At 38.2% G+C, this 14745-nt stretch overlaps 1 protein-coding gene across 7 annotated transcripts in view; it reads left to right on the top strand.

Annotated features, from left to right (window-relative positions):
- Window positions 1-14745, top strand: part of LOC126816946 (CD109 antigen) — a 78592-nt gene that overhangs the window by 62049 nt on the left and 1798 nt on the right. For 6 of the 7 annotated variants that reach the window (XM_050543743.2, XM_050543740.2, XM_056099941.1 and 3 more), the window contains 10 exons: window positions 141-317; window positions 1876-1957; window positions 3799-3955; window positions 6312-6389; window positions 7841-8000; window positions 9761-9993; window positions 10796-10945; window positions 11819-11881; window positions 12184-12320; window positions 13061-13205. In XM_050543743.2, coding sequence (XP_050399700.2) covers window positions 141-317; window positions 1876-1957; window positions 3799-3955; window positions 6312-6389; window positions 7841-8000; window positions 9761-9993; window positions 10796-10945; window positions 11819-11881; window positions 12184-12320; window positions 13061-13205 — 1382 coding nt within the window. Of the gene's footprint in view, window positions 1-140; window positions 318-1875; window positions 1962-3798; window positions 3956-6311; window positions 6390-7840; window positions 8001-9760; window positions 9994-10795; window positions 10946-11818; window positions 11882-12183; window positions 12321-13060; window positions 13206-14745 lie in introns of those variants that run through there. The other variant, XM_050543746.2, reaches the window with a different exon arrangement.

Genomic DNA, 14745 nt, shown 5'->3' with positions numbered 1-14745 from the left:
TCAATGACAGACCTTATGATACAGCATGCACGTGCTAACCATTCGGCTGTCCATCCACCCCCTCTTCAGTGATGAAAGAAAAAGATTAATATTAGAGGGCTTAGAGAGTTTGTTACAATATAATATATACATATTTGTAGGTGATATAATGGGCCCTGTATTGGATGGCTTAGAGAGTTTGTTACAAGTACCATACGGATGCGGAGAGCAGAACATGATTGGTATGGTACCAAATATCTTTGTAGCTTCATATTTAGAAAAAGTGGGTAAACTGACCAACGAGATTAAAGAACGAGCTGTCAAGAACATGAAGCGAGGTAAGTACTATTTTCTGTCACAGGTAAAAATATGATAATCACACAGTCTGATTAAAGATACATTATGGGAGATTCGATAACGAGTTGGCAGTTCTCATTATAATAGTTAAAAACTAGATAGTGTAAAGGGAATATGCTGAAAATTTCAGTCAAATTGATCCACTATGAACCGAGAAATAAGCGATCGAATGTTCCGCATAGCCTCGGTCATCATTACTAAAGTCGGTACGACAAAAATCATAGTCTTGATTATCCATTTATTCGTTAAATCGAGAAGGAAAGTTATGCAGCAAATTGGATCATAATCCAACAATTATCGCAGGCTAGCGTTGACATCGAGAGATGATTATGGTCTGGATAAGTTAATTAATGTCTAATTAATAATTTAGATAACATTTCAGGCCTAAAGAAAGACCTACAATAGGCAGATTTAGCTCTTGCATAATGTATGATCCTATTTCGTTTCATTTTTTTTATATTTCAAAACTTCGTTTTACTTGTCTTCACTACACTAGGATCTGTAAGAGTTGTTTTCATTGATGTGTTCTGTATGATGTGAGGGTTTAGTTCAGGCAATGAAACGGTCTGTTACAGCAAGCTTTTGGCGTGTGGTGCACAGAACTGTGGGTAATCCACTAGAAAAATCAATACTGATTGGTTAATCAAATGTCTGACGTCATAGGGTCAAAAATCGTTCGTATGACCTCTGATGCGACCTATCGCTACAAACGGGCAGATCTTCATGTAGTATAGGCCATCGAAAGTATAAAAAAAAAAAAACGGAATATAGATCTGTATTTTCATCAGATTGATAATCACATGGTCTGCAGTTCAGGATGCTAATCACAAGATGCTAATCACATGGTCTAGGGATCAGGATGATAATCACATGGTCTGCGAGTCATAATGCTTATCACATGGCAGTACTCGCTATATCTATACTAATATTTGTGACTTTCGTTTGTCTGTCTGTTCGGGGTTGGCAGCTACACTAGGTCTGCCCCGAGTCTGAAATTTGGGGTATAGGGGCAGCTCGGACCGGGGAGTAACATAGGCCAGGTGGCGTTAGTCTACCACTTCCGGTTTCGGAGTTATGACCCCCGAGCGAAGCTGGGCATTCTTCTAGTAATAGTTAAAAATGAATATGCTGAAATTTCAGTCAAATTAGTTCACTTTGAGCCAAGCTATCAGCAATACAATTTATAGTCTAGTCTTGATTGTTATTACTAATGTTGTAACGATTTAAAAATTTGACATGAAAATGGTTAGTCAAGACTTTGTTTATTATTGTAGCAATGACATGTGCAATCGAGGGCCTTTTGTTATAAGCCCACAATGAGTTTTAGCCCTTGTTTTACTTTGTTGAACAGTATAATAAAAACAAATTGTCAACCAATCTGTATAAAATTGATATCAATGCCTTGTAAATGCTCCTATTACCTATAAGAATAAATATGTGATAACCCATGTCAACTGCTCTGACGATTAAGCTGCTGTGGCCGTATACTCCGTTGCCTGGCAACCTATATTTCTAATATTTGTGAATTTCATGTTTTAGGTTATCAGAGAGAATTAAAATACAAGCATACAGATGGATCCTTTAGTGCTTTTGGCGAGAGTGACGATTCTGGCAGTACTTGGTAAGGCATAGAGTAACTACGTGCGGTATTACAGTTTTAGAAAAAACATGATTAAGAAACAGTCTGGTTATATTTTGAGGAGCCACAGTGGCATAGTGAGAGAGGGAGAAATGGGGTTTAACATCCACTTGACACAAACTAGGTCATTTCGGGACTAACACATAGTTTAATTTTATTTCAATAATTCGCTTGCGTGTAGGGGTTCTTTAGCAATGGGAGGAAACCAGAGGACCCAGAGAAAACCCACTAGGTTGGACAGGCGACCCTACTCCTTGTCACGTACAGCCTGGTATTCCAAACCATGCCAGTTGTCTCAATGACAGACCTTATGATACAGCACGCACATGCTAACCATTCAGCCATCCAAGCCCTGTGGCATAGTGAGTAAGGCCTACTCACTTATCGAACGATCCTTGGTTAGAACAGAAAGGTCGCTGTTGATAAAGCCAATACTGTCTTTGTTCAAGGCTCTAAATATTAATGACTTTGTTGTTGGCGTTGTTGTAGTCTCTATCATCCAGACAAATATTCTACAAATTTTAGTCTGGATGCTTTGTCAACATTTGAGAATAATAGGTCATTGGCTAGATTATCTGGTCTCTTACATTATCATAAACAACGTCTAAGGGAGGTAAATCGTCCTAAAACAAGATGATGACGCCCATGAAATTAATTTCAGAATTCCACTTCAAATAATCCATTTGGTTGCATGCCAGTTCAATATCCAACACTCTTTTTTTTATTGTAAAATTTCTCTCATCATGGGCCATATCTATATTTTTTAAATTAATTCTAATTCGTCGTCACGTTTCATGTTTGTTTATATTAATGCAAGAATTATGGGATTTATTGCGGGAAGGTGCATGTGTTGATGACAAAGTCATCTTGTTGATATTCTTTTAGATCGGGGAGAGAGGGGGTTTAACGCGTGCATCTGAAATCAATTGGTCTGTGATTGGTTCAAGTGGCATGGTTTCGATTCCCCGCCTGTACGTGACAAGGGGTAGAGTTGCCTGTCCAACCGTGTGGGTTTCCCACGGGGCCTCCAGTTTCCCACCACTGCTAAAGACCCCTATGCGCAAGCGAAATATTAAAATGAAATTGAACCATATATTAGTCCCAAAATGACCTAGTTGGTGTCAAGCGGACGTTAAACTCCATTTAGCTCCCTCTATGTCTTTTAGGTTGTGGAGCCACAGTGAGTAAGTTGTTGGCTTCTGAACCAGGAGATCCCTCTTGTTCGATACTGGTATTGACCGAGAAAGTACATCAGGTTTTTCTATCATGGTTCCCCCTTGTCAGTGGTGTAGAACAGAGGTCCTGGCAAGCGACAATGTATAGTCATTGGGTTGGGACAAAAATATGAGATTCCGTGTACACATTGGCATGTATGTTAAAAGAACCATTGATACTTAGAATTCAAAATAAGAGTGGCCAATAACGTTGATGTCCCAGCAAGATTTCCATCATAGCACACACTGTATGGCATATGCCCATCGGGGGGTTGGATGACCGAATGGTTAGCACGTGCACACTGTATCATAAAGCCTGTCATTGAGTCAACTGGCGTGGTTTTCGAATCGCCGGTTGTACGTGACAATGAGTAGGGTCGCCTGTCCAACCTCGTGGGTTTTCTCTGGGTCCTCCGGTTTCCTCCCACTGCTAAAGACCCCCATGCGCAAGCGAATTATTGAAATAGAATTAAATCATATGTTAGTCCCGAAATGACCTAGTGTCGAGTGGATGTTAAACCACATTTCTCTCTCTCTCTTATATGCCCATCTCATTAGCCGAGTCGGAGTAGAAAAGTAGAGCACTAAATCCCCTTTCATTTCTTTTAGGTTGTCAGCTTTCGTATTGAAGTCGTTGACTCAAGCCAGTAAATATATTACGATTGACCCTAAAATACAGACGGGAATATTTACATGGTTATATGATAATCTGGAATCTGATGGTCAGTTTAATGAACCAGGACGTGTCATTCATCAAGAAATGTTGGTAAGTGTCTTTTAACGATTGTGATAGACTTTTTGACCAGCCATTAAATGCATGGAAGAAAAGTGTGCTATATCAAATGTAATGTGTTATGTATTAGGACGAACCCTATGATAGATTTTAAATGATAGATGTTACCGTTTTTTAATAGTCCTTATCAAGCTTGTGAATACAATAGAGATCAGATTATCAAGCTTGTGAACACGATAGAGATTAGATTTCTTGAAGGATACTTACATCAAGCTTGTGAACATGATAGAGATTAGATTTCTTGAAGGATACTTACCTTATCAAGCTTGTGAACACCAGAGATCAGATTTCTTGAAGGATACTTACCTTATCAAGCTTGTGTATACCAAGAGATTAGATTTCTTGAAGGATACTTGCCTTATCAAGCTTGTGAACACCAGAGAGATCAGATTTCTTGAAGGATACTTACCTTATCAAGCTTGTGAACATGATAGAGATTAGGTTTCTTGAAAGATACTTACCTTATCAAGCTTGTGAACACCAGAGATCAGATTTCTTGAAGAATACTTACCTTATCAAGCTTATGAACATGATAGAGATCAGATGTCTTGAAGGATACTTTCCTTATCAAGCTTGTGTATACAAGAGATTAGATTTCTTGAAGGATACTTGCCTTATCAAGCTTGTGAACACCAGAGAGATCAGATTTCTTGAAGGATACTTACCTTATCAAGCTTGTGAACATGATAGAGATCAGATGTCTTGAAGGATACTTTCCTTATCAAGCTTGTGTATACAAGAGATTAGATTTCTTGAAGGATACTTACCTTATCAAGCTTGTGAACACAAAAGATTAGATTTCTTGAAGGATACTTACCTTATCAAGCTTGTGAACACAAAAGATTAGATTTCTTGAAGGATACTTACCTTATCAAGCTTGTGAACACAAGAGATCAGATTTCTTGAAGGATACTTACCTTATCAAGCTTGTGAACATGATAGAGATCAGATTTCTTGATGCTTGTGAACATGATAGAGATCAGATTTCTTGAAGGATACTTACCTTATCAAGCTTGTGAACATGATAGAGATTAGATTTCTTGAAGGATACTTACCTTCTCAAGCTTGTGAACACCAGAGATCAGATTTCTTGAAGGATACTTACCTTATCAAGCTTAAGAACATGATAGAGATCAGATGTCTTGAAGGATACTTTCCTTATCAAGCTTGTGTATACAAGAGATTAGATTTCTTGAAGGATACTTGCCTTATCAAGCTTGTGAACACCAGAGAGATCAGATTTCTTAAAGGATACTTACCTTATCAAGCTTGTGAACATGATAGAGATTAGATTTCTTGAAGGATACTTACCTTATCAAGCTTGTGAACATGATAGAGATTAGATTTCTTGAAGGATACTTACCTTATCAAGCTTGTGAACACCAGAGATCAGATTTCTTGAAGGATACTTACCTTATCAAGCTTGTGAACACAAGAGATCAGATTTCTTGACGGATACTTTCCTTATCAAGCTTGTGAACACAAGAGATTAGATTTCTTGACGGAAACTTACCTTATCAAGCTTGTGAACATGATAGAGATCAGATTTCTTGATACTTGAAGGATACTTACCATATCAAGCTTGTGAACACCAGAGATCAGATTTCTTGAAGGATACTTACCTTATCAAGCTTGTGAACACAAGAGATTAAATTTCTGGAAGGATACTTACCTTATCAAGCTTGTGAACACAAGAGAGATCAGATTTCTTGAAGGATACTTTCCTTATCAAGTTTGGTCAACATCCGAGTATTCCTTTCAGATAAGCTGCTGTCCAGACATATAGCTGCTGCGTGGTTATATTTTCACGCTTTCCGTGGCTATCTTTTTAAAGTTTTTAAATGTATAAATAACATTATTGCACCTATCTTAGTAATCTTTTATGTTTTTATGAATCTTGTCGACAATTACGGTCTTCTGGTGATAATTTGCTACTTATTGAGAACAATACTAATCTCGTCAGTTTCCGCGAGAAGACTATTGAGGTGGCTGCCCCAAAACTATGGAATAAACTTCCTTATTCCATTCGGTCATTTACTTCTCTGTCATCATTTAAGATTTCTCTTAAAACCCACTTGTGTAATAGGGCTTTTAATTAATCATCTCTATGATAATTATATCTATAATTTTATACATTAATTCCTTTTACTCAACTTTTATATATATTATTCACTTTTTATGTTTCAATCCTATATTTGTTTTGCCAATTTTTTTTTAATATCATATTATGTTTATTGTAAAGCGTCATTGAGCACTTTTGTGGAAATGGCGCTATATAAACGCTTATAAATAATAATAATAATAATAATTTACGTGACATTTTTTTCAGGGTGGTGGAAGTAAAGGTCATTTGTTATCAGCATATGTTTTAATTGCCATCTTAGAGAGTGAGAGTTTTATAGTTGATGTAAGTACTGTATATTCTGTATATTTAGCTTCATGGGGAGGGGGTGTAGATGTCCAAATGGTTAGCAGGTGCACACTGTATCATAAGGTCTATCATTGAGTCAACTGGTGTGGTTTCGTTTACTCGGTTGTACGTAACAAGGAGTAGGGTCGTCTGTCCAACCTCGTGGGTTTTCTCTGGGTTCTCCGGTTTCCTCCCATTGCTAAAGTCCCCTACGCGCATGTGAATTATTGAAATAAAATTGAACCATGTGTTAGTCCCGAAATGACCTAGTTTGTGTTGAGTGGACGTTAAACCACATTTCTTTCTCTCCCTCATTAAGCTTCATCTTCAAGCAAATTATTGAAATAAAATTGAACCATGCGTTAGTCCCGAAATGACATAGTTTGTGTCGCATGGACGTTAAACCCATCTCTCTCTCTCTCTCTCTCTCTCTCTCTCTCTCTCTCTCTCTCTCAATGAGTAAGATGCTGGTTCACTAATGATCGAGGGTTATGGCCGTGAAAATTTCTCAGTCATTGAGTCAACTGGCGTGGTTTCGAATCCCCAGTTGTACGTGACAAGGAGTAGGGTCGCCTGTTCAACCTCGTGGGTTTTCTCCGGGTCCTCCGGTTTCCTCCCACTGCTAAAGAACCCTACGCGCAAGCGAATTATTGAAATAAAATTAAACCATATGTTAGTCCCAAAATGACCTAGTATGTGTCGAGTGGACGTTAAACCCCATTTCTCTCTCTCTCTCTGTTAGTGGTGTAGTGATCGTATGTCAGTCCCGAAAAAAAAAAAAAATCAAATGGATTTCTCAGGATGGTGCAGAATGATTTCCTCTTGTCAGTGGTGGTAGTGATCATATGTCAGTCCCGAAAAAAAAATCAAATGAATGTTGAAACACATTTTCTTTGTGATGAGAGAGACAGACAGAGAGGGAGGGGGGGGGGGCAATTAAGTGTTGTTGATTCATTTACTTACTTTTATTTACATTATAAATCATATGTGCACAGGGAGGATCACGGTGGCTAAGTGGATAAGACACTGGCTCACTAGCCTGGAGGTCGAGTGTTCGATCCCTGCATTAGCTGAGTAAGTTCATCCAGATTTTCCCGGAGGGACTGACTAGGACAGGTGTCTAGTCGTTTGGATGGGACGAAAAAACGAGGTCCTGTGTACACATTGGCGTGCACGTACAAGATCCCTTGACAGTTGGAATTAGGCCGTAGTGCTGCTGTCTGGGCAAAATTTCCCTCATAGCACACTGTATGGCGTATGCCCGTCTTCATTAGCCCAGTTTGGAGCAGAACAGTAGGACGTTAAACCCCATTTCATTTCATTTCATATATGCACAGGGTTCTTAGATGGGGGAGGAATCTATAGTACCTGGAGAAAAACAAGCTTGTATCGTTGCCCACTTTTGTTGATTTCTTTACATAATTATTATCTTGTGATATTTTTTACAGAAAACTAAATATACTGTCGCTACAAGTAAATCGATTAAATATCTTGAAAATTTGGTAGATGGCAATGATATCACCAAACCTTACGACAGAGCAATCATAGCCTATGCTTTAACCTTAGCCAACAGTAATAAAGCAGCAATGTTACTCCAACAATTAAATGGTAAGTTTTTAAACACAGGTCCGTGTAAATCAGGGCACTGGTAACTCTTTGTACTGAGCAATCAGGGCACCAATATCACTGTAACCCAGGTATCATTTAATCTTGTGTATTTAGATCTTATTTCTTTCACATTTATTCAATATCTAATCTCCTTTTAGAAATTTGTAAAACTTGTTTAAACTCACCAAAAATCATCTAATCTGTACTTGTGTCCAGTTTAACGCTGACCATTCAGTTTTGATAATGAGTGTCCAATTTGCAAGCATTTTGTGAACAGTGATCAAGAAATTTTACTGTTTAAAAACAAACAACCCAATTAATTATTGTTGTAAAATGATTACTTTTTGAACAGTGATCAGGAAATTAAATACTTGTAAATTGGACATTCGTTACCAAAATTAATCAGCTGAAAGTCGCTTGGTCAGGGCAACTGTAATTTTTATTACAACCCTGGGCCATGTAAGTCGATTGGTTAGGGCACTAGTAGTTTTTTATACAACGTCGTACCCTTAATAGTGATTAACCCCAGTTCTTTAGAGAGTGGGCAGTTAGATGGCCGAATGGTTAGCGCGTGCACGTTGTATCATAAGGTCTGTCATTGAGTGAACTGGTGTGGTTTCAATTTCCCGGTTGTATGTGGCGACAAGTATGGTCACTTGTCCAACCTCATGGGTTTTCTCGGGGTCCTCTGGTTTCCTTAAACCATTGAAAAAAAAATAAACCAATGACCTAGTTTGTGTCGAGTGGACGTTAAACCCCATTTCTCTCTATCTCCCTCTTAGAGAGAAGTAATATTGTTTTCATTAGAGGACAAATTATATTCATCTACCTTGAGAACATGATTGAGGCTACAATTTATATCATTTTTTTTTTTAAATTTTGTGTGAATTATGGTGGTCATGAGAGGACGAACCTCTACAATGTTCTTTGACTTTCCATTCTGCAGTTAAGCCCACCCCTTTGCTGAAAACCTTGTGAATTTGATTTTTTTATACGCCCACATTGAAATGTAGTCATTTATTGTCGTCGTTCCCCTCCGTCGGTCTGGCGTCCACCTCCAGAGGCTTAAGTTAATATCCGACCTACTGATTTTCACCTATTTCCGATAATTGCTGCCAGAGTTACGTCCCTTGATCACTTCAAAATATCTTGTAGATGCTCTAGAGATTAAAGTTAATATCCGATTGACTTCAAGTGATGCAGGACGGGAGGGCCTGACAAGATAGCTATTTAGTCCTGTTTAGTCCTGTGTTTCAGGTCATGAGACGAAGAATCCTTTATCACTTTGAAAAATCTTGTGGATGCTGTAGAGGCTAAAGTGAATATCCAATAGACTTAAAATTTAATCACAGTGTTTAAGGTCATGAGTAGAAGAAGCCCAGTGATTTTCATTGATTTCTAATAATTACTACCAGAGTTATGGCCCATGATTTTCAATTTTGTTAACTTGAACAGCTAAAACCATGATATTAAATGTTTTGTATACTAAACGTTAGCATGGAGCAAGAACTAAAAGCCAAACAGATACTAATGATTCTCTGATAATTACTTAAAGTGTTACTCTTAATCAGATTTGAGTGTATTATAAATTTTTCATTATCGACAATAGAAAAAATATGCGACAACTCTTGTTGACTTCTCGGACAACTTAGCTGCTGTGGGTGTATGTTTGGTTGCCTGGCAACCTATCTTATAATTTTGTGTGAAGCATATGGTTCATGGGAGGAAAGTTTCATGTTATAAAAATGTTTTTCTTGTAGATGGAGTGAAACCATGGACAAAACCCACTTCACCCGACCCTGTTACAGTTGGTGATGTTGCTAAACCCGAAGCAATGATGTACCATCCTCCCCGTGCCACATCTTCAGACGTAGAGACATGGGCGTACGTAGTTCTGGCCTACACCAAGACCGGAAACGTTGCTTCTAGCAGAGACATTATCAAGTGGCTTATGTCACAGCAAAACTCCAAGGGTGGTTTCCACTCTACTCAGGTGAGTCAGGTGAACAGAGGAGATGCTCGTTCGATTGTCAGTCTGGAACGTCTCGAACTGACCAATCTGGTTAAAACACAGATCCTATTTCGTTTCGTTTTTATAGTTCAAAATTTCGTTTTACTTGTCTTTACTACACTTGGATCTGGAAGACTTATTTAACTTGTGTTCTGCTTGAAATGAAGGGTCAGCCAATCAAATGGTCTGTCGAATCGAGTGTTTGACCTTTTTTGCCCGGAACTGTGGGTAAGACACTAGTAACATCAATGTAGTGTAGGCCATCGAAAGTATAAAAAAATGAAACAAAATATAGATCTGAATTTTAATCAGATTGCGAATTGACAGAACTGCGATCGAATGACATGGATTTCAGTTCTGTTGGTTCTGACAGCAGAGATGGTGTGATTAGAATTGTGAGGTAATTAATTACAACAAATATGTTTCAGCCCTCCTTTTGGTTGGCATCTTATGCAGCGAGGGGGAGGTGGGGGGGTCGTGTGGTTAGCATGTGCGCGCTGTATCATAATGGCTGTCATTGATCAGCTGGCATGGTTTCAATTCCCTGGTTGTACGTGACAAGGAGTAGGTCATGTGTCCTACCCCGTGGGTCTTATCCGGGTCCTCCGGTTTCGTCCCATTGCTAAAGACCCCTAGTGTTTAGGGGATTGAGAGAATTCAAATCTTCAAATGTTGAATATTCAATTTGAGTACAGTAGGTAAAACTGTTTAAAAATTTTGGAAAAATTTCAAATGACGTACGCAGACTTTAATAATTTTTTGTTTTGATAACTTATGTTTCTAGGATACAGTAGTTGGCTTACAGGCATTAGCTAGTTTCGCCGAACTAATGTCTAGTGGTGATCTTGATGTAACTCTTAACGTAAAAACAGGAAGCAAGGTTCAAACATTTACAGTTAATCCACAAAACTCCTTGTTACTTCAGTCTTACCAAGTAAGTATTGTTCCCATTGACAATTTTGAATATTCAGCCTACTTTTCAAGTAGTTTGTCTTGAGCATGTCCATCCTCGTGGGTTTTCACTGGTTCCTTCTATTTTCTCCCACTACATGCAAATCATTGAACCATATGTTAGTCCCAAGATGAATTATCGTTACTGTGTGTGGGCCAGTGGAGGGGTGGATGGGGGGCCAGACATACAGGCACTGTGAAACTTAATGTTTGTTATATATGTAAGTCATAGATACAGCCCCACTGCCACGTATGTATATGACACTGAGTAGCATTTTCCTCCAACATCTTAAAAAAAACCATTCATGCAATGAAACCTTGGTCGTGTTATTGTCAGCATTCATCATCATCATTCATCGCCATCATTATCATCATCATCACCATTATTATTATTATTATTATTAATATCATCACCATCATTATTATTATCATTATTATTATCATTATTATTATCATTACCATCATTATTATCATCAGTCATCACCATCATTATTATTATCATCACCATTATTATTATCATTATCATCACCATTATTATCATCATCTCCATCATTATTATTATCATTCATCACCATCATTATTATCATCATTCATCACCATCAGTATTATTGTCATCACTATCATTATTATCATCATTATTATTATCATCACCATCATTATTATCATCATCACCATCATTATCATCATTCACCACCATCATTATTATCATCACCATCATTATTATCATCACCATTATTATTATCATTATTATCATCACCATCATTATTATCATCATTATTATCATCATTCATCACCATCATTATTATCATCATTATCATCATTATTATTATCATTATTATCATCATTATTATTACAGTTACCTGATGATACAACACAGGTTGAAATATCCGCTACTGGCTCTGGTATGATAATTGTAAAGGTGAGTCATTTATATCCAACATTTTAAGTAAATTACCCCTATTGCTGCAGGCGAGTTAGGGTGGGGATGTGCAGGGTGGGAATGTGCACTGTGCAGGTTGGGGATGTGCATGGAATAAAGGAGGTAAATTCAAGATTTTGTCATATTAGGACAAGAAAAATACTGCTGATTCTAATATGATCACAAACAAGGACTAATAACTTAATTCTCCCATTACGGAAGTGCCTGGAACAAATTTTAGCCTCAAAAATAATATATATCATTATAGAAAATTAAAAGGGAATATAAAATTTATTGTATAGGTCATGTGGAGATATTATACAAAGAAGTCTGTTCCAACCCTGTTGCCTATTGAAGGTGCCAATAAAGCACCCATCGTACTGAAAGCTGGAACCCAGAAAATCAACGACCAGACAACAAATGTCCGGACTTGTGTCAGGTGAGAACAAATATCACATAATGGTTTAGAGCAAAAGGCATGTATAATTATATTTGTTTATAATTAGGTATCCTTTGATTTTGGTTGTGTCTTTTGATTTTGGTTGTGTTCTTTGATTTTGGTCATGATTTTCGTTGTGTCTTTTGATTTGGGTTGTGTCCTGTGATTTTTGTCATGTCCTTTGATTTTGGTCGTGATTGTGGTCGTGTCCTTTGATATTGGTCGTTATTTTGGTTGTGTCCTTTGATTTTGATCATGATTGTGGCCATGTCCTTTAATTTTGGTCGTGTCCTATGATTTTTGTCGGCGATTAGGGTGGCATGGAGTGAAGTGACATGGTTTCGATTCCCTGCTTGGACATGACAAGGAGTAGGGTCACCTGTCCAGCCTACCAACGTAGTGGGTTTTGCCTGGTTTCCTCCTACACCTAAAGACCCCTTCATGCAAGCGAATTATTGAAGTAAAATTGAACTATATGTTAGTCCCAAAATGACCCAGTTTGTGTCAAGTGGACATTAAACCCCATTGCTCTCTCTCCTTTGATTTGAAACTTGTATTTGATGTAGTTGTGAGATAGTCATTGTGTGTGCAAGGATGTGTTGTGAATGAAACCGGTAATGTTTTTAATTTGGTATATGCGTGACTGACATTGTGTGTGCAAGCCATTAAAACTTGGTAACAAGATGTTTTTTGAATGAAATTTGTATGTTATTTGATGGTTTTTTTTTTTTATTTGGTAGTTGTGAAGCTGATATTGGTATGAGTATTATTCAGGTAGACATGCCATCTGGTCATCTTCCCAACAACATGGAACAATTAAATAAAAATAAACTCGTTAAACGATCAGAGTTTAAAGATGAATCCATTACCATCTATCTAGATCAGGTAAGCACAGTTAATTGATGTATGGACAGAAACATGTAAGCACAGTTAATTGACATATGGACAGAAACATGTAAGCACAGTTAATTGATGTATGGACAGAAACAGGTAAGCACAGTTAATTGACGTATGGACAGAAACAGGTAAGCACAGTTAATTGACGTATGGACAGAAACAGGTAAGCACAGTTAATTGATCGTGACGTATGGACATAAACAGTTAAGCACAGTTAATTGACGTATGGACAGAAACAGGGAAGCACAGTTAATTGACGTATGGACAGAAACAGGTAAGCACAGTCAATTGACGTATGGACAGAAACAGGTAAGCACAGTTAATTGACGTATGGACAGAAACAGGTAAGCACAGTTAATTTACGTATGGACAGAAACAGGTAAGCACAGTTAATTGACGTATGGACAGAAACAGGTAAGCACAGTTAATTGACGTATGGACAGAAACAGGTAAGCACAGTTAATTGACGTATGGACAGAAACAGGTAAGCACAGTTAATTGACGTATGGACAGAAACAGGTAAGCACAGTCAATTGACATATGGACAGAAACTATCTGATTAAAATACAGATCTATATTTCGTTTCGATTTTTTATACTCTCGATGGCCTACGCTACATGAAGATCTGACCAGTTGTTTGGGGGGGGGGGAACGCGTCACAGGTCATACAAGTGGCTTTTGACCCTATGACGTCAGACATTTGATTAACCAATCAACATTGATATTTCTAGTGGATTACCCAGACTTCCATGCACCTCACGCCAAAAGTTCGCCGTAACAGACCATTTTATTGGCTAATTACTCACATCATCCAGAACACATCAATGATAACAACTCTTCCAGATCCTAGTGCTGTGAAGACAAGTAGGCCTATAACAAAATTTTGAACTATAAAAAATGAAACGGAATATGTTCTGTGTGTTTAATCAGATTGGGAGAGAAATGAACTGAAACCTCTGGGACCTCCTGTTTAGTGAGCCAGTGCCTTACTGACTGAGCAACTGTGCCTTGGTTTCTCCCAGCAGTGGTGCAGTACTGGTGACCTAACAAAGGACAGCTGTCTAGTCATTTGGATGGGATAAAAAAACTCCGGTCCCATGTACACATTTGTAGATGGAATTTGATGTAAGAGTAGGTCATAGTACCGCTGTCCTAGCAAAATTTCCCTCAGAGCACACTGTATGGTGTGTGGCTGTCTGTCTTTACTAGGGGGGTTGGATGGCTGAATGGTTAGCGTGCGCGCGCTGTATCATAAAGTCTGTCATTGAGTCGACTGGCGTGGTTTCGAATCCCCGGTTGTACGTGGCAAGGAGTAGGGTCGCCTGTCCAACCTCGTGGGTTTACTCCGGGTCCTCCGGTTTCCTCCCACTGCTAAAGACCCCTACGCGCAAGCGAAATATTGAAATAAAATTAAACCATATGTTAGTCCCGAAATGACCTAGTTTGTGTCGAGTGGACGTTTAACCCCATTTCTCTCTCTCTCTCTCTGTCTTTACTAGCCCAGTCGGAGCAGAAGGACGTTGAACCC

This window comes from Patella vulgata, chromosome 3, assembly GCF_932274485.2.
Source record: "Patella vulgata chromosome 3, xgPatVulg1.2, whole genome shotgun sequence".
Taxonomy (NCBI): domain Eukaryota; kingdom Metazoa; phylum Mollusca; class Gastropoda; family Patellidae; genus Patella; species Patella vulgata.
The sequence above is the reverse complement of the archived record's forward strand: the minus strand, read 5'-3'. Positions and strand labels throughout refer to the sequence as shown.